At 46.7% G+C, this 22,729-nt stretch overlaps 1 protein-coding gene across 3 annotated transcripts in view; it reads right to left on the bottom strand.

Annotated features, from left to right (window-relative positions):
- Positions 1–15,685: 15,685 nt before the first annotated feature.
- Positions 15,686–22,729, bottom strand: part of CACNA1E (calcium voltage-gated channel subunit alpha1 E) — a gene marked incomplete at its 5' end in the record, with an annotated part of 295,319 nt that continues 288,275 nt past the window's right edge. For 2 of the 3 annotated variants that reach the window (XM_082675183.1, XM_082675184.1), the window contains 3 exons: positions 15,686–16,615; positions 18,166–18,356; positions 19,310–19,490. In XM_082675183.1, coding sequence (XP_082531309.1) covers positions 16,073–16,615; positions 18,166–18,356; positions 19,310–19,490 — 915 coding nt within the window. In that variant the 3' untranslated portion in view covers positions 15,686–16,072. Of the gene's footprint in view, positions 16,616–18,165; positions 18,357–19,309; positions 19,491–20,516; positions 20,646–22,729 lie in introns of all 3 variants that reach the window. The other variant, XM_082675182.1, reaches the window with a different exon arrangement.

Raw genomic sequence — 22,729 nt, 5'->3', positions numbered from 1 at the left:
GTCTTCTGGAAGAAGAATTAGACTTAGGTAGCTCTAGAGGACGGGTCTATGAGTAATAGATGAAAGTTACATAGAGAGGGGAAAAAACGCCATGAAATGGGGCCCATCTCAAATTGCCACCTATTTAGTCAGGTCCACCTTAAAATACTACATTCAAAAGCTTACCCTTTGATATTTAAAGACTGGCTCTACATGGTACGTGCAAACCAGAGAGGAGTCACACTGACAGGAAATGCCCTGGGTCCAGTTCCACAAAGGACAAATTTTGGAGCCTGAATTAAAGATTCTGTGAGTGTCTGTCTAATCCCAGATACCTTTATAATTAATATCCTTTATCCTGGCTGAGTCAGTGTGAGGTCTCAAACCTTCTACCTAAGAGCAGACTGGCTCAAAGCAGCTGATGCTTCTAAGAAACTCCTCAAGAAGGAAGACAAAACATTATAGCTTCTTTTCCTTTGAAGCTGACATCAGCTACTAACAGAAAAGAACTTCCAAACCTATAAATACGGTTACATCTAGTGAGTCTCAGTTTTCCTTTTTGTTAAATATTTTCTCCGATAGCTGATATTTTCTGGAGGGAAGATATAAAGAGACTTTTGCAAGAAGAAAGGACCATGTAGCCCCCAAATGCCATAAATGGAAATACCTTTGGACTCAGAAGAGAATGTGTATTTGAGTTTTTATTTTAGATCAGGCTGTAGTTGGCCTATTGTGTAGCCTTACACAGGATAGATTTCTTTTTCTAATTTTTATTTTATATTGGAGCATAGTTGATTAACAATGCTCTGTTAGTTTTAGGTGAACAGCAAAGTGATTCAGTTCAGGATAGATTTCTTATCAATAAAATGAGGTGCTGGAATTAAATCCCTATTTCTCAAACACGGCTTCTCGGACCACTTTAATCTGAATCATCCAGGATGCTTATAAAATGTGAAAATATGGAGCCCCACCAAGACCTACTCTATCAGTATTTCTGGAGGTAGAACCCAGGAATCTGCATTTTCAATAACAGCCTAGGGGATTCTGATGTACGCTACAGTTGGAGAACTATTGGGTCAGATAGTCACTAATATCCCTTTCATCTTGAACGTTTTCTCATCCAGTACTTTTTCATCCACTGCGGAGAACCTGGAATATCTTTCAAGTAAAGATTTTGTACTGCATCTTACCCTTTATGGAGAGACCTAGGCTGACCAATGGTTGGTTTACCTAGGAGTAAGGGGATTCCCAGGATGCAAGCCTTTCAGGCAAACTGAAGCAAGTCTGTCATCCCATGAGGACCAGCTGAAGTGATTATTTCTTCCACTAGAGAGACCTGCCAGTCCACCAGGATGCCGGAAACTTCTCTGTGTCAGTCACAAATACACATCTAGCTGAGATTATAATTCCCGGCACTCTGATAGCAAAGGGTCAAGACACCGATGTGCCCCTTGGCATGAGGGTCAGCTCAGAAACTGTTGCCCTCTCTGTAGTCCATTGGCACGGCTTGCAGTGGGGATGGGTGGGTGGGTGGGCTTCAGTCTTGGGGGGAGTTGGCAGGGCAACTTCCATCAGCCGCTCCCATCCATCTGTACAGCTTGTAGCGTGAGCCAACGTGAGTCATCTCTGCTGCATCAGTGCAAACCACCCATGGGGAGTCCGACCTCTGCCTATTTCTAGAGAGGCATTTAACGAAGACTGACCTAATTCAAGCAAAAATACGTCTCAATTAGTGTGCAACTAACCCACTGATTTTTTCTAGAAAAGAACCTTTCTGCCATGCTTGGTGACTGGATGGTGATGCTTGGTAATGGTGAAGTTGCACTTTGCTTGTGTTAATGCTTCTCCTCCTTCTTCTTTCTTTTCCTCCCTCTCCTATCCTAGCTTTCTCTCTCTCTCTCTCAAGGAGGGTTAGCTGCTGGTGATCAATCATGGTGCCTGAAAACCCTCTCTTAGTCCCTCTATCTGGCAGAGCAGCTCCCATTTTTCATTAAATGAATATGGAAATTAGAAATGAAGAATAAGCAAATTGGGACTTGTCTCTGAGACAAGAGTGGGGGCATGATTTAAAAATAGATCTATAATAACATATAAAGACTGATGCAACCATAACATTTCTTATGTGAGGTATTAAGGGGTTGCCTTCTTAGATGAGAAGGCACTGTGATGCTTGGAGTGATACACTTTGAAGATGGAGCAAGGGTTCACAAGCCAAAGGATACAGGTGGCCACTAGAAGCTGAAAAAGGCAAGGCAAGGAACTCTGCCTCAGAGGCTCCAGAAAGAACCAGCCCTGCTAACACCTTGACTTTAGTCCAGTGAAACCGACCTCTGACCTCCAGAACAGTAAAAGAATAAATCCATATGGTTTCTCAAGCCACTAGTTTGTATAATTTGTTGCAATAGCAAAAGGAAACTAATAGACCATTTTAACTAACTAGCTGGCTCACTCATTGGAAACTACAGATTCGTCTGTCAGTGTGCCACATCAGCCAATCATCAAAGCCTGCCTAATCCTCCCCTAAGTGGACTTCTCAATTCCGTCCACTTCTTTCCATCTCTGCTGTCATTATCCTCGCCCGGGATAATGGGTTCCCCCTACAGTGAATTTCTCCTCTTTGAGCCCCATTCACCTCGTTGCAGCCAAAGTGTTTTTGTTTTGTTTTGTTTTGTTTTGTTCTTACAAATCAGACCATGCCATTTCTCTGCTTCTAACCACCTCAGCGGCTGGTCACTCACTTCAGGATAAAGTCTCGGGGATAAACAGAGTCACAGGTCAGAGGGTTTGTGATAGAGGTTCCCAGAGCCTCCTGGGAAACGGCCCCTCTGGGGTTCTACAGCACAGAACTGAGGGATTTATGTGGCCCGGACTGTGTTAGGCTGTGGAGGGGGTGGAGTTGAGGGTGATAGATGGGAGCTGTCCTCCAGCCTGAGAGTTCTGCCCTGTACAAGCCTTGTCATCACGGTGTGATTTCAAGACTGATGAGGTGCACCAGTGGAGGCATCCCCTGGCACCTCTCCAGATTGACCTACACGGAGAACAGCTTCAGTGTCATGCCTGGCAGTGGAACCTGGAGGAGATGGTTAGGCCTCCAAAGGGTCTGACGTAACCTCACTCATTCACGTCGTCATCTTTGGCAGTGTACTCCCAGTGCCCGATTTGGTGGTCACAAGATTGTATCTCTGACTGTCTTGGAGAACATTTTTATTTCTCTTCAGTGTATACTGACCGTCGTGACTTTCTTCTGTATCCTTTCGGTAAGCGGACCCGCTCTGGCTCACCCGTGCGATGTCTGTGTCTAGTCTTCTCATAATTGAATACTTGCCATTGACTAACACGGTGGTTGCGTGAAGGCTAAGCTCTGAACACGGTCTCTGTGCTCTCCCTTAATGCTCCAACCTTATCCCTTCACACACCCTCTCAAAGCTCTGCCCTTGAACCGCAGCAAGCTACTAATAGGTCCTCCCACACCTCTACCTGGTACCCTCTTCCCCACTCTTGTGGCCCAGCTACACTCTGCTATCCTTCAGCCCTCAACTCAAATACTGGCTCTCTCAGGAAGCTGTTTCTGACTCCCAAGCCCCTCTTAGGGGCTTCCATAGTTCCCTGAAAGGTCCCCCCTGCGTAAGAATCACACAGTGGGGCAGTGGTTTGTTTGTTGTCTGTAACTCCATTAGGCGGTGGACAGCTCGAAGCCACTACTTCATCTGTCTTCTTCACCATCAAAATCCTAGTTCTTGGCACCATAGTGTGTGATTAATAAATACATCTGATGAATGGGTGAATGGATTCATAATAACAGTAATCATGTTTTATGGAATGCCTGCTATGTGATAGGCACCATGCCAGGTACTCTGTGTGTGTGTGTGTGTGTGTGTGTGTGTGTGTATGTATGTGTGTGTACAGCTGACCCTTGAACAACACAGGTTTGAACTGCTTGGGTCCACTTATCTGTAGATCTTTTCAATAAATATAGTACCTGTATTTTAATTTTACAGATCTTTAAATTAAGTAAGTATAGGGAAAAGTTTGTGTTCAATTAGAGAACACAATATGTGGAATCAAAAGAACTAAGGTTTGAATCCTGATTCTGTCCAAACTGTTTCGGCTTCTTGCCCTTGTTTGAGTCACTCATCAGTTCCTCTGTTTTTGAGGCAGAGATAGCGGTATGCAGATTTTCGATGGCTTGGGGGTCGGCGCCCCTAAACCCTGCATTGCTCAAAGGTCGACTGTAATCTCTAATCCTAAATACAACTATGCAAGGTTGGTCTTGTTATCCTAATTCTGTAGTTGGGAAAACCAAGGATTAGAGGCTAAGTTACATGGCTGGGGTCACTATTCGATGCATAATTGGAATTTGGGGCCAGATCTATCTATTGCTTTATGTCAGTATATTTACTGAGCTGTATTTATAATGAAGCACCCTTTTCCCCTCTCAAACCTCTCCCAGCCATTCACACTGTAATCCCATCCAAGTCAAGCCATCAGATCTGGAGGCCCAGGAAAGCAGTGTTCCCAGCATGCCTGGGAACTGGGCCTGGATTCTATCCTTTGTTTCCAGGCCCAAATAGTTTGATGTCACAGCTCTTCCTTTGAATTCCTTTGAGGCAGGTAGCTCTGTGTTGGGCTTGGTCTTTCCCTAATACCTCCTGGGACTGTTGTGGGGGAATTATAAACAGCCTTTGGGGTGGGGCTGGGGGCTGTGAAGACTCAGGGTTTTTTGTGCTTTTTTTTCAAGAGAGAGGACCCATAGCTTCCATTAGAATCCCAAAGGAGTCTTCTGGATGTGTGAGCAAAAGGGCCTCCTGGGTATTTCTGTGCTGTTTTCTTCCCCTCTTCGTTTTTGGAAGTTGTGCTAGGGTGGGTGGAGCCTACTCTGGCTGCCCAGATTCACAGGAGTCCTCCTTGATCTCTGGAAAACCCACATTAGAGCTTTTCTAAATCTCATATCCCTCACGTATGAATGAGCTTGGGCCAGAATTGACACCTAGGCTCCTTTCTGCTCTAGCATTCTGGTTCTATGATTCCTGTGTGTTACAGAATCATTTAAGTATCAGCACATGGAGGCTAAAGGTATTTTATGCACACATGAGGTGTTGCATGCAGAAGCAGGGGCCGGAGGTTTGGAAGCAATACCTGATGCATGGGGGTCCCCTTCCTGGATGGACTCACGGCTGTTGAGCCACGTTGCTCTGCCTTTTTGGTTCTCTCTTCCCTGCAAAGCACTGCAATTTATTGATGTCCAGAGCGGATGCCTTATGAACTAATAATTTTTATTGACCACCTAGCAATGGTTTTTTAAAGGATTTTTCTGATTTTTTTCTTTCTTTTAATAGAGTAACAATCAGGCCGTTGGCGCTGAATCTGATTCTCTTACGTGTGCCATTAATTTGTCAGTTGCTTCATATTTCAAATTGCCTTGAATGTTGCTAGTTCATATGTGTGCAGTATTTTTAATATTGCCATTAACTTTATTCCTACTTTTACAATGACTGCCTCCCACTAATGTTTCTCCCATTTTGTTATTAAATGAATATGGAAATTAGAAGTGAAGAGTAAGCAAATTAGGGCTTGTTTCTGAGACAAGAACGGAGGCGTTATTTAAAAATAGATATACAATAATGTTTTGCTTGCTTTTTAAGGCTTAATTTATTCCGTTCTCGTTAGAAACCTGTCTACAGATCAGATTGTCCTCTGTGTTTCACTGACAGAAAAGGAACACCCACCCGGCATACTCTTCTGGTTAGAACGTGTCTCTGAGGGTTCAGTTTCTCGGATTTAGGGGGGTTGGGGAATGAACTTTTATGTGATGATAATGACAAGGATGGTGTTCCTATGGGGCGGGCACTGGCTATTCTCTTTATATGCAGTAACTTGTCAGTACCATCTAACCACCCTATGAGGTAGTTACTACTATTGTTCCATTTTATTTTATTTTATTCTATTTTAAATTTTTTGATAATTTTTTTTTTTTTTGGCCGTGCCGCACAGCACGTGGGATCTTAGTTCCCCGACCAGGGATTGAACCCTTGCCCCTTGCATTGGAAGTGCAGAGTTTCAACCACTGCACTGCCAGGGAAGTCCTATTGTTCCATTTTAAAGATGAAGAAAGTGAGTGTTAGGTTAAATGGCTTGCTCAAGGGCACACAGTTCATGAACGGCGGTGCACAGATTTGAACTCAGTTGGGTCTGACTCCAGCACTTGCTTTTATAACGTCTCTTCTCCTCTTTCTCTGTGTTGCCTCTTATGCTTGAGGTGTTCTAGAGTCATACACACCTGTGACTAGTCCCAATATTTTGTGTTTAAGGGACTGACATCTTGGTCTTTGGGAATTTTCCTAGCTTATTAGCAAAGGAACTTGGTATACAAGTAAAAACAAGTTTTTAATATTGTAGAAACTTTAAAGGACATGTGTTAGGGTAACCAACAAATGCTCAGAAGCATAATACAGAAACACCAGAAAGAAGTGCAGAACAGTGTCTATTTTTCTTTATATATGTTTCCTAGTGCCATCACCCTGTGAAATACTATGGACCTATGGTCTAGATTAGAAGGAAACCAAAAAAAAAAAAAAAAAAAACCCAAAACCCTTATTAATCCATGTAGAAATTCCTTAGAGACCAACATTTGCCTAAACAAACCAACTAGTAATCCCATAAAAGAATGAAGGTAAGGAAGACTGTTGCTGACATTCCATCTTCCCAGCTCCAATGGTGATGAAAGCCATGGGAAAGAAATTGTGACGGGAAAATACACAAAACCTGAGAGTTGGACAAGATCTCAGAAGTTTCCAATCCAGCCTCCAAGGACCTAGGCCATTTTCTTATAATCAAAACCGTCCAAAAATGTGGTGCAGTAATTCTTACTTAACAAAATTATATGTCTTAGGGCTTGAGAGGTTATCTTGGATGGAACTGCAGAAATGGGGGACTTATCCTAGAATTCTTGGTTTTATTTAATTGATAAAATAATTATTCAGATTAAAATAATAAACCCAACACTAGGATTAGAAGATGATGATGCTTCCCCAGGGAGAATGAGACAAAAAGTTGTCCTCCAAATGGAGACTCAAAGGGACCACTGGACCCGGGGACTGATTTCTATCTTTTTATTAAAGAAGCCATGATGGTCAAATAAGGAATGATATGGGCAGAAGGAAAGAATGGACAGTATTTCCTGAAAGGCTTGGGGAGTCTGCTCCGTCCTGAACTTGGCAGCTAAGCTGGTGTCCCATAATCTTCTCCCTCTTTTGGGAGGGAGGCTGCTTATAGTTCTTCTAGTCAAGAAGCCCTGTGTCCCATAAAGAGATTCTCTGCCTATTTTTAAACTCCTCCCCTGGACATAGTATTTTTCTGATTAGAAAAATTTCCCCAACTTTTTCCAACTAGTTTATCTGGTTATTTATTTATTTGTTATTTCCTCTAAGATGAAGAACATTTATTAATAAAAGAAAATCTTCTAGGACCAGGATGTCCTTGGAACTTTGGGAAACTTTGGAATTCCTCATAACTAGCTGGGCTGAGCAGACGTTGACATCCAGAAGCTGCTGCCCATCCCCCTTGAGAGTCCTGGCAACGATTCACTTCCATGATCTCCCTTTTGAGTGGGAGCAAAGAAACACATCGAGTGAGAGAGGGAATCAGGCCGATTAATTCTTTACAACAAGGTTTTATTTATTTATTTTCTTTGACCCCACCCCCCACCCCCCAAAAAAGAAACAATGAAAGTTGTTCATCTTTCTTTTATTTTTAATTGTTTTCCTTTTGGATCCAAACGAGCATTTATATTACAGGATATCCACCTGGTTAACATGCAGTGCTGAACTCTGGCTTTGGGAGAGATGCACCGATACCGTGGGCAGTCCAGCACTGGCTGCCATTCCAACACGGTCACTGAAGGGGCATCAGGCTGGCACACCGCGGTGGATGCTGCCTGTAAGGAAGTGTCTCAAGTGCCTTGACTCACACGTGTTTTGTAATGCAGGTGGCAGCATTTTAACAGCCTAAGGCAGATCACCCAATTTCCCTCTTGGTCCCATCTGATGTGCTCATCCTCTAAGAGCAAACCAAGCAGGGGGAATGGCCTGCCCTTGGGTCCCAAAGGACGGAGGGCATGGCCTGGGCACCCTGTTGTCCACTTCCTTGCAGTGTTATCTTTTGAGGCTAGTGCACCATGTGGAGTTTGAAATCTATTCCTGATAAAGCTTATCTCCTGTCCCGCTAACTGCCTCTCCTCCCTCTCCCCTCTTATGGTGCTTGTGCCACTAGGAAGATCAATGAAATCTCTCCACTACTGGCACTACTATATTGAAGAGCTGTTAGTTAAGGTCATCGAGATTGTCTTCAGGCTGCTTGAAAGCAAGAACCTCCTTTCTCTCCATCTCCCAAGTCTGGAAATTTTTTTTCAGGGCTCTATTAATCCTCTGAGGCCTTCAAATCCACTACCTAGAGTGGAAAGAACCCCTCTGCCCCCGATATCATGCTAACAAGTTGACCCGTGATCTGGCATAAATGAAGATCCCAGGTCACGCTCCTCTAAGCCTTCCTCTACCTGGGACCAGCTGGTATTTCTCACCTTAGCCTTGTCTTTGTCCTAGAGCTTGTTTTCCCCACCTCTACCCAACTCGTCCCAGCTATGAAATGCCCTGCACACTTAGTGCTTTAGATGTTTCTCCTCTGTTTGTTTTTCTGGGTGAGTTCCCAATCTTGGACTCAGTTTGAGTGGAGATGGACGGCTCTCTAATGTCACCAAGAAGGAGGTTCCTCTGCAATCACAGCACTTAGGGTGGCTTTGTATAAATTTTGGTTGGTCACAAAACCCCAGGGTAGAAAAACACTGACTGAAGTTTGGCCTGCAGGCTAAGTATCTATCTCCATGGGTAGCCATTAAAATATAATACCTATGTTTTTACTAAAGCTGTTGGGATCTGCTTAATGCTACCTAGCTCCATATCAAATGTAACTAAGACCAGAACTACAGTATACTTTAATTGGCAGTTAGATTACCTTGTTTAGCCCTCATTTCCTATTATTTTATTTTTTTAAAATTGGCTAATGGCACTTTGAAGCTTTGCAGTGTGTTTTTCCTGCTCATCTCTTATCAAGATTTCTAATAGATTTTGAGTGGTGGTTCTTCTGTGCTACAGGCCATCTCTAGAAGAAATTAGAGAGTACTGGAAGGAAAACTGAGTCACCAAATAAGGTCAAATGTGAACCTGGCAGTTTTGACTGATTTAGTCTCCTTGCAGTTTGGGGGTCCCCCTCTGAGTGAACCAAGAAGGAAGTGGTACTGCCTGGTACACATTCTCGGATCTGGTCCAGAACATAGAGAATAATCCATCCTTATCTCTGACAAGCTGGCAGAAGAGAGAGAGAAAGACCCACGCAGATTTCCAATGCTGAGTAGGAGAAGGGGTCTCAGGGAGGATCGTACGTGTTAGCTCGTGAGCATTGGATCTAAGACTGGTTCAGTGTCCACAAAGGAGACGCTGGACTGGGAAGCTCTGAGCATGGACACTCAACTGCCTTCCTGGATTCAAAAAAGAAAGTCTGGATTTTTGTTGTTGTTGTTGTTAGCAAGCTAAGAAGAAGAGGAAGGGAAAAGGGGAAAACTAGAGGGTGAAATTAAAGGAACTCCTGGATTCAGGATCCATTAAACATGAAGTTTCTTCCAAAAAAAAAAAAAAAAATGCTTACAGCAATGCCAAGAATGTCATAGGTCCTAAATGGGATATAGGGAGTGAAGAGTTTTCTAAACTGATTTGTGGAGACTTAAGTGCTTTATTTAAATGATGAGTTAGTAACTTACTTGCAAACACTTGACACACCCGGGAACTAGCCAAGCATTAGTATTTTAATTTTCCTAATAAGGGAAAGAAAGTAGAGAGAGGCGATACCCTGCTGAAGGCACAGGTTAGTACAGAAGGCTGGGATAGATTTTATTATTTTTGACTTTCAATAATTTTCATTTACCAAATTACTACGCCCTTTTTAAACTTTTTTATCTTTTCATCAAGACATAAATTTTGTATTTATTGGTTAAAGATGTCCTAGAAAAATTCTGTATCCATTCTATTATTTCCTTGGCTTTCCCTGTGTTTTCAGAGTTTTTCAGTCTTCTAGATAATATGTTAAGTCCCTAAAAGGAGAAGAGACAGAGAAATGAGAGACAGAAGCTGACTTAGAAGGAGAAAGAAGACAAAAAGGAAACCAGAGAGAGAAAATAGAGCTGGTACTGTGTAACCTCAGATTTTGGACTTAAATATCACATCATTAAATTGGACAGAAATTAATTCCTAAAGAGAAGCTAATTCAGAAACAATGCAGAGCACACGTTTACCCTTCTTTGCTGTTCTAGAGCAGGTCTCTTACCAAAAAGTGCAACTAACCAAACAAAAAAAAAAAATCCAAAAAACACTCCCATAAATCCCCTTATCTCTTTTTACCTGATCTACTCAGCTCTTTCAGACCCCCAGAAATAAGAATTCAGGGACCTCCCTGGTGGTCCAGTGGTTAAGACTTCGCCTTCCAATGCAGGGGGTGTGGGTTCGATCCCTGGTCGGGGAGCTAAGATCCCACCTGCCTCAGGGCCAAAAAACCAAAACATAAAACAGAATCAATATTGTAACAAATTCAATAAAGACTTTAAAAATGGTCCACATCAAAAATAAAATCAATCTCAATAATATATTTACATCACAGCATGACTTATTATAAAATCTCTTCTTGCATTTAGAAGGTCAAGATACCAGCCCCCCTATTTTTAGCATGGGGGGGAGGAAGTAAGACTATAAAAATAGAAGCGCAGTCTGGGGACACCCCAGCCTCACCAGCAATGTGATAGGATCTCCTCTGAGTCCCATTCTTGCTTCTTAACTAACTGGCTTGAATTTTAGGAGCCGCTTTTCAGGCCCTTGGGTAGGTTGGGACAATCTATGAATCAGTTATCTTTGGCTTGGAGTGATCTCTCTGGGATGCCTAAGCCTCAGAGGCTCAAAGCAGAAGGGACTCAAGAAAAAGACGGCCATCAGAAACCAAAGACGGCTCTTTCCGTTCCTAGTCTTTTCTGCCCCCAAGTGGTACATCTATATCTCTGACAGGGTGAGTTGTAGCACACGGCAGCTGACAATCGCCCCAGCAAGCTGCAGCTGAGCCCGCCACTAGAGCCAGCAGAGAAACCACGGGCTGCTGCTTTGCTGGGTTACACCTGCCTATGATGACTGGGTGGTTCAGAGAGGAGAAAACAAAAATCAAAAAGACAACACTCCTGACAGAGGCAGTGTTTATCAACGTGGGATCTCCTCTGATCGCCTCATGAAAATGTTAGGTCGCAACTCCTGAGTTAATCTCGTTTGGCTTTTGTTAAAATAAGAGTCTCAGTGTGGATATATAGTTATCCAAACCGGGACCTGATTCCCTATGGGGCTCCTGTCTGGAGTTAAACCATCATGCCCTGACTGGCCACTTGCATGGGGCCACTGTCCTCCTTTCCTACAGCATAAAGTCCTCTCCCGGAACTCCAGGGAAGTGCTCAATGCTCTGGAAACCAGGGGGGGGAAGGACAGACAGGATGGGTGAGAAGCAAGTGAGGAAGAATCTACCCCAAGGCATGGAAACACCTCTCTTCACCCCGATTCTCTGCATACACTGGCACTGGGCCTTTAAGATCTCAAACATAAGAGACATGAAACTGATAAAAATAGCAGTGAACGTTCCTTAACCTTCTCATAAAATCTCAGCAAAGTAGGTGACTTTCTGCTCCCCTCCTGTTACACATGCACCCCTTTTTCAATACAACCTCATAAGATGTATTATAGCTGAGCTTAGAAATTAAAGAATCTCTCAACTTATCCCCGGCTTGACCCACTAAAGAAATATTCTGTGCAAAAACGAGACATCTAGAGCAGGCTTTAGAAATAAGGATGTAATGAAAAACTGAGAACTTTCTTAAAGCATCAAAGTTATTCAATTTTGTTCCATTTTACTCCAGGAGAGACCTGATTTCCCTACGATGGGCTTTCATCGAGTACGTGGACGATTCGTACACACCAGCAAGAGTTCTGCACGTTACACTAGCTCAGATCATCTTGTATCACCAGGTGAGTCCCCGACTGTATTTCATGAGGCTCAAGCGTGCCCCAACGGCAGAGAGCCCAGCAGAGTCAGGCAGGTCGGCAGGTAAGCTTGGACTGGGTGGACTTAACCATCTCGGGAGTTGGGTCATCACTAACGTGTGGCAAAACGAGGGCTGGGATGGGAGGACAGAGGGCGCCCAGGCTCCTCACAAAGCCTATGTGAAGGAGGATGTGTGTGGAGGATGCGTGCTGGCCGAGTGGTGGAACATGGGGTCATCTCTTTGTGGTGGCAGAGTCAAGGGAAGGCAAAACCAGCAGATCTGGAGCTCAGCTTCAGAGAACTGGTATCAGTGATTTCGGTACCTCATAGAAACACTGAATGGGGAGACGTGAAACCCAGATCAGAAATAGATTCCTCAGCTAGAAAAACACACAGCCCCACACTGGGCAGCTGTGTTCACGGCTCATGTTGAGCCTGGGGGACCCTCAAGGATACCGTCCCGTCACAGTGTTGGTAAGTCTATCCTGACCCTGGCTCACAGGGCACCTTGGCCTAGAGCCTAGAGCTCTACCCCCTTGTCTGAAGGCCTGCTGGCACTCTGCCCCCTTGGTGACTGAGACAGGCAGCGGGACACACATATGCGTACACGGAAAGAGAGATGAATTCCCCACCAGAAGTCTGTCTGGAGCCTTAAGTGAAAAGAGGAGTATCTAAACACAAACCTAGTTAGAACATCTCTCTGCCTTGGTTTCTTTTCTTTTCCTTCTGCTTCCTTCTTTTTCCCTTCCTCTCCCCACTACCTCCCTCTTTCTTATTCTGAGGGGATCCCGAAGGCTCACACTGGCAAGGGAAACTGGACGTATAGCTAAAGATTCTTCCGAGGGGACCTACAGTGCTGAGTTTGAGCACGCTGTGTATCTCAAACACTGGTGGTGGTTCTGTTTTGCTTGGAATTTCTCAAGATGCTGCCATCCTTTTTAATCCAAAGAGAAGCACAGGTTTTGAGATTTAAAGGGGGGGGGGGAATCTTTTCAAGGGAAAGAGGCAGAATCTGACACCTAGGAATGGATCTCCAGGTTGGCTACTGGGGGAAGGTTAGGGTTCATATTTATTCAGAGGTGGAAGGAAACCACTGCAAGATTATGCTAATGCGTTCTGTGACTTCATAGAAAATTGTCTTTTATTATCTGGTCTTAATAGAAGGGTAAATGCAGGCTAAGGGATTAGAAACCTGATTTCTTGGTCAGGGGGAGATGAATTAAAGAGATGAGTTCGTAAGTTCATGGGTACTACAAAAGCCCAAGGAGTTGGTCAGGGGCCTGCATCTACAGTGCAGTATGCCACTTTATTCAGGACTCAAGTGCTTGTGTGGATGTGAGTTTAAGGAGTTCAGATGTCCAGGAAGGTTTCCTGGCACAGCAAATCGAGTGTCTGTAATGTTGTTTGCAGGCAAATCCCACTTCTGGTAATTGCTCTGCCAGCCTCAGTGCCTCCTGTTGCAATGGTGTAAGACGTCACTTCAACACCCATTCTCAAAACACAATGCAATAGACTCGCTGGTGCAGAATGGCCGTCCTGTGTCAGCCTTTCTCTCAGGAAAGCTGCATTTCCGAGGTGGAAGAAAGCAATTTTGTGCGAAGCAGCCCATAGCAGCACTTTGGCAGGAAAGGACACCGAGCAGGGGAAACCTTTAAGACAGTACAAGGCCCCGAGTCTGAGTCTCAGGTAACAATCCCGCCTGTTAGGATCAGGGTGTTACACAGTCACACTCCCAGTTACCCCTGAGCACACGCGTGTGCTGAGTGGGAGAGGAAAGGGAAAAAAGACGAGGGTTTCAGAGTGGGAGGCCTACGTCTCTGCCTCACTCGTCTCCTGCCCCAGGACTGCTTTGGTTTGGGGGCTGACTCTGGGCCGTGAAGCTCCATCCATGTCTAGGACAGAAGGCAGGGCCATCACAAATGATTTTGCAGCCACAGGGTTGAATCTGGCTTTGCAGAGCTGATACGACGATGCCTTATTTCTATTTCCACAACAACAACAAAACAAAAAAACCCAAGTTCGTAATAACAGCCACTGACTGCTCCTACCCAAGACGTGAAGTCTGCCTGGGCCGGAGGAGAATAAAGAGTGTTTGTTTATCCGCTGCGATCTCAGTTGGGGGCCTCTGAGTCGCCCCATGGAGGGTCCTGGGAGGCAGGTTCCATCTGCTCCTGGCTGGGAGAGGAGGGCCCTGCCTGGTACCCCCTGCAGGAAATCCTTCCACCTAACGGTGATGGTGCTGGAGGACTGGAGAGGGACATGAGGGGGTGATGTGTTTCCACCGAATGGATAATCGATACAGTGAAGGAGAACTGATCAGCTAAGAAAGGGCTCTCTTGTTCTCAATGCTTATGAGTTTTGGGGGTTAGGAACAATGTCCTGAGGTTGTCTTCTGCTCAGCTCTACTTTAGGGATGGGGAAAGCCCAGGGGAATATTCAGGACCACCGGGGTCCCAGGCCTGTCACCTTGTGTACTGAGGCCCCACTGGAGCCTGCTTTGCCAGAAGGAACAGCCCAGGTCTAAGCTGAGGTATATTTACTCATCACCTTAAAGTATCCTTGACAAACTGACCCTCAATCACAAACTAGCTGCAGAAGCTGCCCGTCCAAGCGTCCCTCCCTCACGGGAGCCCCTCAGTAAACTCAGAGCGACTCTCTCATTGAAGCTTCTCTGGTTGCAATCTGTTGGCCTTTCTCATCTCTACGGAAGAAGTCCCTACCAGGTGATGTGTAGCTCACCTTGGATGTGTGTGTGCTGCCCTCTTGGGGAGTGGCTGGGGAGGCCAGGCCACTAGCACTTGGGCTCACTGGCCTTGGCACGGCACTGGCCTTGCTGCTTGGCAAAGAGCTCTTCTGCTCCTGGCCCAGAGTCTGGGCTGACATGCAGCCGGTATGTGCTGGGCCGGCTGCAGCGCCGTTCCACATACTGAATTACCTCTATACTGGTTGGAAAACTGACTCTGCCTGAGCCCCTTAAGTGCCCCCCTGCCACACTCAGCCCACCCTCGGGGCTCCCCCGTGCCCGGCCTCTCCCGGGCTAAGTGAGGCCTGTCGGGGCATGGGGTGCCAGTGCTGAGGCCGGACTCCACGCTCATCAGCGGGTGCCCTGGTCACACGGGTTGTTAAATACTTTGAAAATGTCACCCTTACCAGAGCCTTCGGCACCTCCCTGGACCTCAGGGGGCCTCCCTGGCCTATCCTCAATGAACACAGCACCTACTGAGTGGGTGACAGGCCTCAGACGGGACTGCAGCGACCAGCAGCAGCAGCTCTCCGCTCCTTTGCCCCCCCCCCCCCCCGCTATGGTGAGGGCTGCCGGCCTATGGCTTTGCTCACCCAGACCGGCTCTCGCTGCTGCTACCACAGCGCCCCGACCCCTTCCCCTTCCCCCTCCCTCTCTGCCTCCTACCCTTGACATCCAATGCTCCTGAACTCAGCCTGTGCTTCCTCTGGGGACGCAAGCCACAGGATAACGCATGAGATGCCGTCATGGTTGGCCTGGTGGCAGGGGTGCTGGCCGAGGAGGAAGGGCTGGTGAGGGAGGAGAGTCCTCTCCCAGGGTCTCCATGACTCCCCAGTTAAAAGCCAGAATGTCTTCCAGGATTCTCAGGGCAACAGGCATAGCCACAGGCCGGCCTGACATCCCCGCGGCTATAGAAAAGTGGGAAGGGGCAAGGGGAAGCAAAGCCATCCTCGTGTCCCTTCTCCCCTGGGAATAACCCTCCATGTTCTTGTATATTCTTTCCCCAGCAAAGAGGCAGAACTATGGCAGTGCCCATCTTGCCAAGGGAAATACAGCGATTTGGTGGGTTTGACCGGTTTTCCTTCTGTCCTTTCCTTCCTCTTCTCTTATAATGCACGGTGTCCTTCTATCTTCTTCCTCCCTCTTCCTCCCCCCCGGGCCGCACTGGCTTCCCAATTGGGGTCTTGGTTTTCTCCGTGTTGAGAGAAGAGCATGCATCGGAGGGGGGCGCGGCCTCTAGCATTTGTCGTCTTCTTCCGTATCGCTCAGAAGGTCGCTGACGGCTCCACACATCATGCCTGGTCCAGGCCCCCCGTGCCTCCGCCGCCGATAGTGCCCATTGGGCATCTGCCAGCTGTGCCGCAGGGGCGGGGCTGAGCCGATGGTGTTGGACCTGCCGAGGCTGGTCGCCACAGCTGCTTCAAAGGTGAGCGTCTCCTCCTCGCCACAGTCCGAGGCGTGGGAGTCTTCGTGCAGGGCCAGGTAGGGCTCAGAGATGTAGCGCTGTGGGGAGGAGGGGTGGCCCTGCTGTACGTACCGGGGGTTGCAAGGCTCGGGCAGGCTGGCGTCATTGCCCTCCAGAGCTTGGGAGGTCAGTGGGGAGCCACCCTCGCTCCCATCAGCAGGTGGGGAGATGCTCCCAGTGTGTCTTATCAGGGAGCTGTAGGAAAGGAGGGGCCGAGGCTTCGGAGGGACAGGTGGGAGCTGCCGACGACTTCGTCTTGGGGTGCTGGTGTCGGAGACGGAGGGAATGGAGCTTTCACTGAGGGACCCTGTGCCCTGTGCGGCAGGAAGAATATGGCATGTTAGCCTGGGTTTGGCATCATTCCTACTTGGGACCTGGTTAAGGTCCCTAACCCCTCCTACAGAGAGCCACCAGAGTCCCCTCTGCTACCAGTCACATCCGCTCAGGGACGCAGAGATTACAGGAGACTCAGGAGCCAGTACCATGGAGACCAGGGTATGTCAACTTTCAATATGCTTATGCATCTTTGGGGTCTTGTTAAACTGCAGACGCAGCTCAGAAAGTCTGGGGTGGGGCCTGAGATCCTGCATTTCTAACAAGCTCACAGGTGCTGCCGGTCCTTGGAACAAACACGTTGAGTAGCAAAGATCCGGAAGCTCACTCTCTCTAGCACGTGGCACGTTGAAAGAAAGACTTGAAGCTTTTGGGAAAGACAACTACGTGAAAGGTAAACGAACGCTCTAGAGTTGCTCTGTCTGGGGAACGTTCTTGGGAATTGGATCTAAGGGCATGGCAAATACCTTCCCTCATCTTCTCTTTTTGCATCTGTGTTTTCAGTGGCGTGCTAAGACTAACTTGGCTTCTACACCCGCTCCCCACTTATCTGCTGGTTCAGGCCTGACACACCTAGTCCCAAGGGTCTCTGAGTCCAGGGGTTGGTACGTGGACCTCCAGCTCAGTGTTGAGGCTTAAGGTGTGCGTGTAACCTAGGAACCACATGCTCAAGATCTCCTGGGAGATTCTGGGGTCCTTCCAAGTGCAGACTTCTGGGTTCTACCTTACAGCGGGTCTCACTACTGAAGCAGAAGCCTCGAGGTCCCAGGAACGTGCACTTATAACAAGCCCTAGGTGACTCCGTTCTGCACTACAACTCGACACCACTGCTCTAGAAGTAAACTTCTCAACTGCGTCTGAAAGTTGGCTGTGGAAGCCCTTCCTCTTGCCCACTGCTCACTGACGATGGGTCTCACATCTGGACTCCGAGAGTATTGGAGCAAGGTAGGGCAGGGAGTGAGGGATGGTAGTCAGGAGGAAAACAGGGCCAGAGAGTGTTTTCACACAGCCCTCATAGTTGTATCTTAGACCTAGGCTGACGTTTCAGTAACTGGCCGGAAGGAGAGATGCTCTTCCTCTTGGGATGGCCGGAAGCTAGATAGATGAAGTTGAATTGATCTGACTTTTGAATCCTGTGTTGAGAGAGGAATCACCATTCCAACCAATATTAAGGGTCACACGACTGGTCAAAGCTTTTCTGGCTAAAAAACCATCCTTTCCTCTGAAATCTGCCTGAGATATTTATGAACTTATTTGTTGTGACTCTTGTAACTCTGGATACTGAGAACCAAGATGGAATGACCCCTAGACACCATTGTCTTTCTTGGGGGGGCTCTTTGGTTTTCTGTGAATCCGTATCATTTCTGAGTACACAAGTGTTAAGTAAAAAGCTAACCTCTATGCACAATGGATGCAGTTTCCTGTGAAGCTGAGGTCTGTGTGGGTGCTGGATGCCCACATTCTGCACCTCATGTTAACAGCCCGCCCCTCCCTGTCTTCTGCAGAGGCTCAGCTTCCTCTCCATGCTCACCGGTCTGTTGGAGGTCTGCGACCTGCACTCGCTGGGAGACCGGGACTGATGACGTTCTGGGGACTCCCAGTCGGCCTGGGTCCCTCGCTCCTCGGAGTTGCAGCGGGAGACGTCGGGAGAGAGAAGATGCTTTCGCTCTTTCGATCGTCCCCGCTCTCTGCCCCCTGAGCGGTGGGTGTCGGACTTGTGGCCTATGAGAGATGACAGAAGCAACTATCGTAACTCTGCCCATCCTGGCCGCTGAACACAAAGATAAGTCTTACAGCTTGGGACCAGGCCCCTCAAGGACCCTGGCTTCTGCAGACATGTCAACAGGTGATCTGAAAGGGAAGAAGGAGAGAAAGACTGGAAAATTACCCTTTTGTGAAGAGGTAAGTGTGCAAGCTGCCACTGGAAAGACTTGCAAATTCAAGGATGCAATCACTCTCTTCTTCCATTTACGCTAGATACAATTCAGGTAGAATCTCTGCCAGCAATGTGGCCCAAGAATCCTCTACGTCCTAAACATGGGTGTGTAACTTTTTAGAGGGAAAACGGCACTAGCAGAAGGGAATTAAGAAGTTGCTATGAACAAAGTAAACACAGTTACTGTAATGCCCTAGGACTGAAGTCAATGGATTTCACTTCTAGTCCCCTCTCTGCCACTTGCTGGCCCTATGATATGGGACATGTCACTGCTTTTTTATCTTTGTTTCTTTACTTAGTAAAAATAGTTTGAACCAGACTAGGGATTTTCTGTTTCTATCAATATGACCCTTTTCCTTAAAAAACAAAACTCAAATGCATAAAACAATTCCAGGTAGCACTGTCTGGGTCGAAGTGCAGTTAGTGGGTAACGCTCCGCCCTTGCCAGGGGGTCTCTAATGCTTCCCTAAGGCAGTGGAGTGGTTTTGTAGAAGGCCCTTGGGAAAACTCTGTTTTAATGATTTTTATAGCCCTGGTCTGGAAGAAAGAAATCTCATCAGCCTTTGTGATGACTAGAGAGGGTTTTGTTGCTTTGTTTCATGATGTGAGTCAGACAGGAAACCCCCTTTGTTAAGGAGCATTGTTCCTTCACTCTCCGCAACCCCATCTTTACCTAGATTCTGTTCCTGTGACTTTCAGTTCTCGTCAGAAAAGAGGCAAACGGTGAAGACTCCCTCACCTGAGTCAGAGTTCAGGCGGTGGGCTGACAGCCTCAGGGAGGAGTGGTAACTCCGGCGACGCGACTTGTAGGTGTTTTCGCTGCTTCGCTCCATGGAGAATTCCTCCAGCCAAGAGGAATTTGAACGCTTTTCCCGAATAGTGGAAAATGAACGTCTTATGGAGCTAGGGTCTGTCACCACCTGGAAACATGAGCCCCCCAGAAGAACACAAGGTATGGATTAATTACTGAAATGGTCTAGAAGTAAGGAAGATGTAGGACTGAGATTGTTGAAGACTGCAAATTGTCATCTCCCATAAATCCCTTTTGCTCAGACCTTAGCTGGAGGAGGCTGTTCCAGAAAGTGTCTTTACGTTAACATAGTCACTGGGCTGGTGCAGGGCTCCTCTTCACGCTCAGGAAAGCAAGGAGCTGAGGGTCCTGTGCAAGCTGCCCATAGAACCATCTACCCTGGAGACTCAGCCAGGACCTGCCGTGAACCTGGAGCCACTTTGAAACAAGTGAGGGCAACTGTCAAAAAGTCTCCACCACGAAAGCAGCACGGCTCTGCCGCTTGTTTCTTGCCCTCCTCGGGGAAGGCGCCACCCTATAGCGCTAGAGCTGAGGAGAGCCGGTAAATGAGTGGCTCCTGAGAATGCACTGCGCTCTCTCCATCAGTCCCACCCCAGCTCCTCCTTAAACTCTGGCATTTTGACTTGCCACAGATGTGAAAACAGATCCACAAAAACTTCTTGTCTCTGTCAAAACTTGATGTAAGACAGACAGACAGAAAAAAGCCAGGAAAACAGACAAAGGAATGAGGCGTGGCCTGCACTGGCTAGGACAGACAGTCCTGACACAGAGCTGTGTGTGTACGTAACTGCCTATGCGCTAGAGGAACCAGGAAAGGAGAAAAGGAGGAAAAATGCACAGGGGAAATCCTGGAAAATATTTCTTGCATGGCTGGTTGGTTGGGTCTTGAGGATGTTGAGCCCATCCGGGGGCCTGCCCTTTGGCTGGTTCGGCTGTCGTGGTTAGGGTTTCATTGCAAACACGGTGTGGAGGAGCAGGCTCTGTAGAGAAAGCCCGTGAGCCAGGTTTTGCTTATAGAGAAGGGGTGGGGGCAGGTCAAGGGCTCACCTGAAGATATCAGATGTGTGTTCAGAACCCACCAATTCAATACAGCCCAGGATGCCACTGCATATGGTAGGTGGTGGTTGCGTTTTACCTGGGGATCCACAGTCAGGCGTGGCATAGAGGATGCCCTCCCAGATCCCGCATGCTCCTGGGTGTCCGAAGGAAGGTAGATGCCATGGTTAGAGGGCTGCACGCTTTTTAATTCACTAACCTCTGGCTCCTAGAAATAAACACACAGCCAAGCTTGTGGGACCTGATTCCATCCCATTGCTTCTCACTTCCAGGGGATGCTTCTGCCTCCTCCATGTGAAGAACGGCTTTCAGAAGAGACACTTGCATCTCTAAGGTCTCCGTTGTGTGTGTATATATGTTTGTGTCTATGTGTGCACATAGGTGGTATACCAGATGTCCCAAACAGAAAGCGCTAACTAGGATTGAGGGATAAGGATCACCTTTTCTGGTTAAGTATCATCTTAGTTATCACTGAGCAATGCTTCAGATTTTATAGCTTTGTGAAATTTACCTTCTGCAAGTTGACAGTATGGGGTTTAGTCTTGTAATCTGAAGAAGCCATTTGTCAATTAAATAGAAATCACTATTTTAAGGAAAGTCAGCAATTTCCGGTGTCAGGTTTAGCTTCTGAAACCTTAAGACACGTGATTTTAAGAGCTTTCTTATGATTGAAACCATCCAATAATGGGGGGTGGGTAGCCATCTTTCAGGAATGCTTTGGACTAGTGCAGTCTAATAGAAATATAATGCAAATCACTTATGTCATTTAAAATTTCCTAGTAATTACATTTTAAAAAGTAAAAAGAAACATGAAATTTAATAGATTTTATGTAACCCAATATAGCCAAATATTCTCATGGCCACATGTAATCAATATAAAAAATTAATGAGCTATTTTACATTTTTTGGTACCAAGTCTTTGACATTGGCATGTACTTTACACCTATGGCACGTCTCAATTTGGACTAGTCACATTTCAAGTGCTCAGTTACCGTATGTATTGGACTATGAGAGCACTTGAGAGCTTTAAGAAGGTTGGATGGGAGAACTCTAGGGTCGTGCCCAAATCAGTTAATTTTCCTGGTTAAAGAATGTTAGTTTGGCAAATGTACGTGCTCTGTATAGACAGCTAGTGTCATTGCGCAAAGAGTACAGCCGCTTTAAAAATGTTTACGTGGGCCACCCAACAAAGAGACCTAGGAGTATCTTAGACATCTGGAGATTATACCAGAAAAAAAGCATTTTACATTTAGGAAATGACACCTAAAAACATGGGTGTATGAGTAGGGTACTATTAAAGGAAAGGGGGCCTGAGACACCCCCTTGGCCTCAGTGACCATTTGGCTGAGTGGTTCCTGGTACGAACGGGAGGACTGCCTTCAAAGGACGTGATGTGTGCACCTGAAGAAGTTACAGTGTTTGCAGTATGTGCTTTATATCGCACCCAGGTCTGACTCAAAACAGACGTGATAACGACACTGCAGTCTACGTGGTAACAACAACTGCAGCCAACGGGTATCAGAGGTGGTGCAAGACACGCCCACACACACAAATCATGGCCATGTCCCAGGACGTTGAGCAGGGAGCCCCAAAGGATGGGCAGGAGTACACAGTGGTGAGTGTATCGCATGGGCTGACACCTGAATTGAATTACAGACACCAGTACTGACAATGAGATGAACATATATCCAAAAAGTCCTGGCACTACAGCTCAGCCCCGGGAAACCTGCAGAAAGGGTGATGTAATGAAGCCTCCCTGTGAAAGAAAGGACACGTGATTGAGATTTTTCTCACCAGACAGACACATCACCAGGCAAGCCATAAAATGATGAGAGGCCCTTTTTAGAATTAAACTGTCTGGACCAATGAGTCCCTTTTCCCCTCTGAAGGGTACCCATTCCATCAGACATGGCCTCCACAAGCAGGCCACACCCACACTCCACCCACACATCCATTCAGGAAGGTGCTGGGGTACACTAACAGTGGGGCGGGGTCAGGGAAAAAAATGAAGGGGAGAGAAGAACACAGGTGAATTAGAATCAAAGTGACATGGGACTCACTTAATACAAGCTGTCTATATAGACTACTGCAAAGGTTGGGTTTTACCCTTTTTCTTTCCAGACCAATAACCACCTGGATTTTAATTCTAAGCTCCAGAGGGAACTTGACCTCATGGCTCCTGAACTCCTCATGGCTCCTGAACTAATAGTAAAGTCCATCATCTCTGGGAGTCCCATTTTAGCTTTGTATTATCAAAATCTAAAGTTCCATCTGTCATCCATTGGTGCCATC

The sequence above is a fragment of the Grampus griseus genome (genome assembly GCF_964374135.1).
Source record: "Grampus griseus genome assembly, chromosome: 1".
Taxonomy (NCBI): domain Eukaryota; kingdom Metazoa; phylum Chordata; class Mammalia; order Artiodactyla; family Delphinidae; genus Grampus; species Grampus griseus.
Note: the sequence above shows the minus strand (reverse complement) of the source record. Positions and strands in the feature narration are given on the sequence as shown.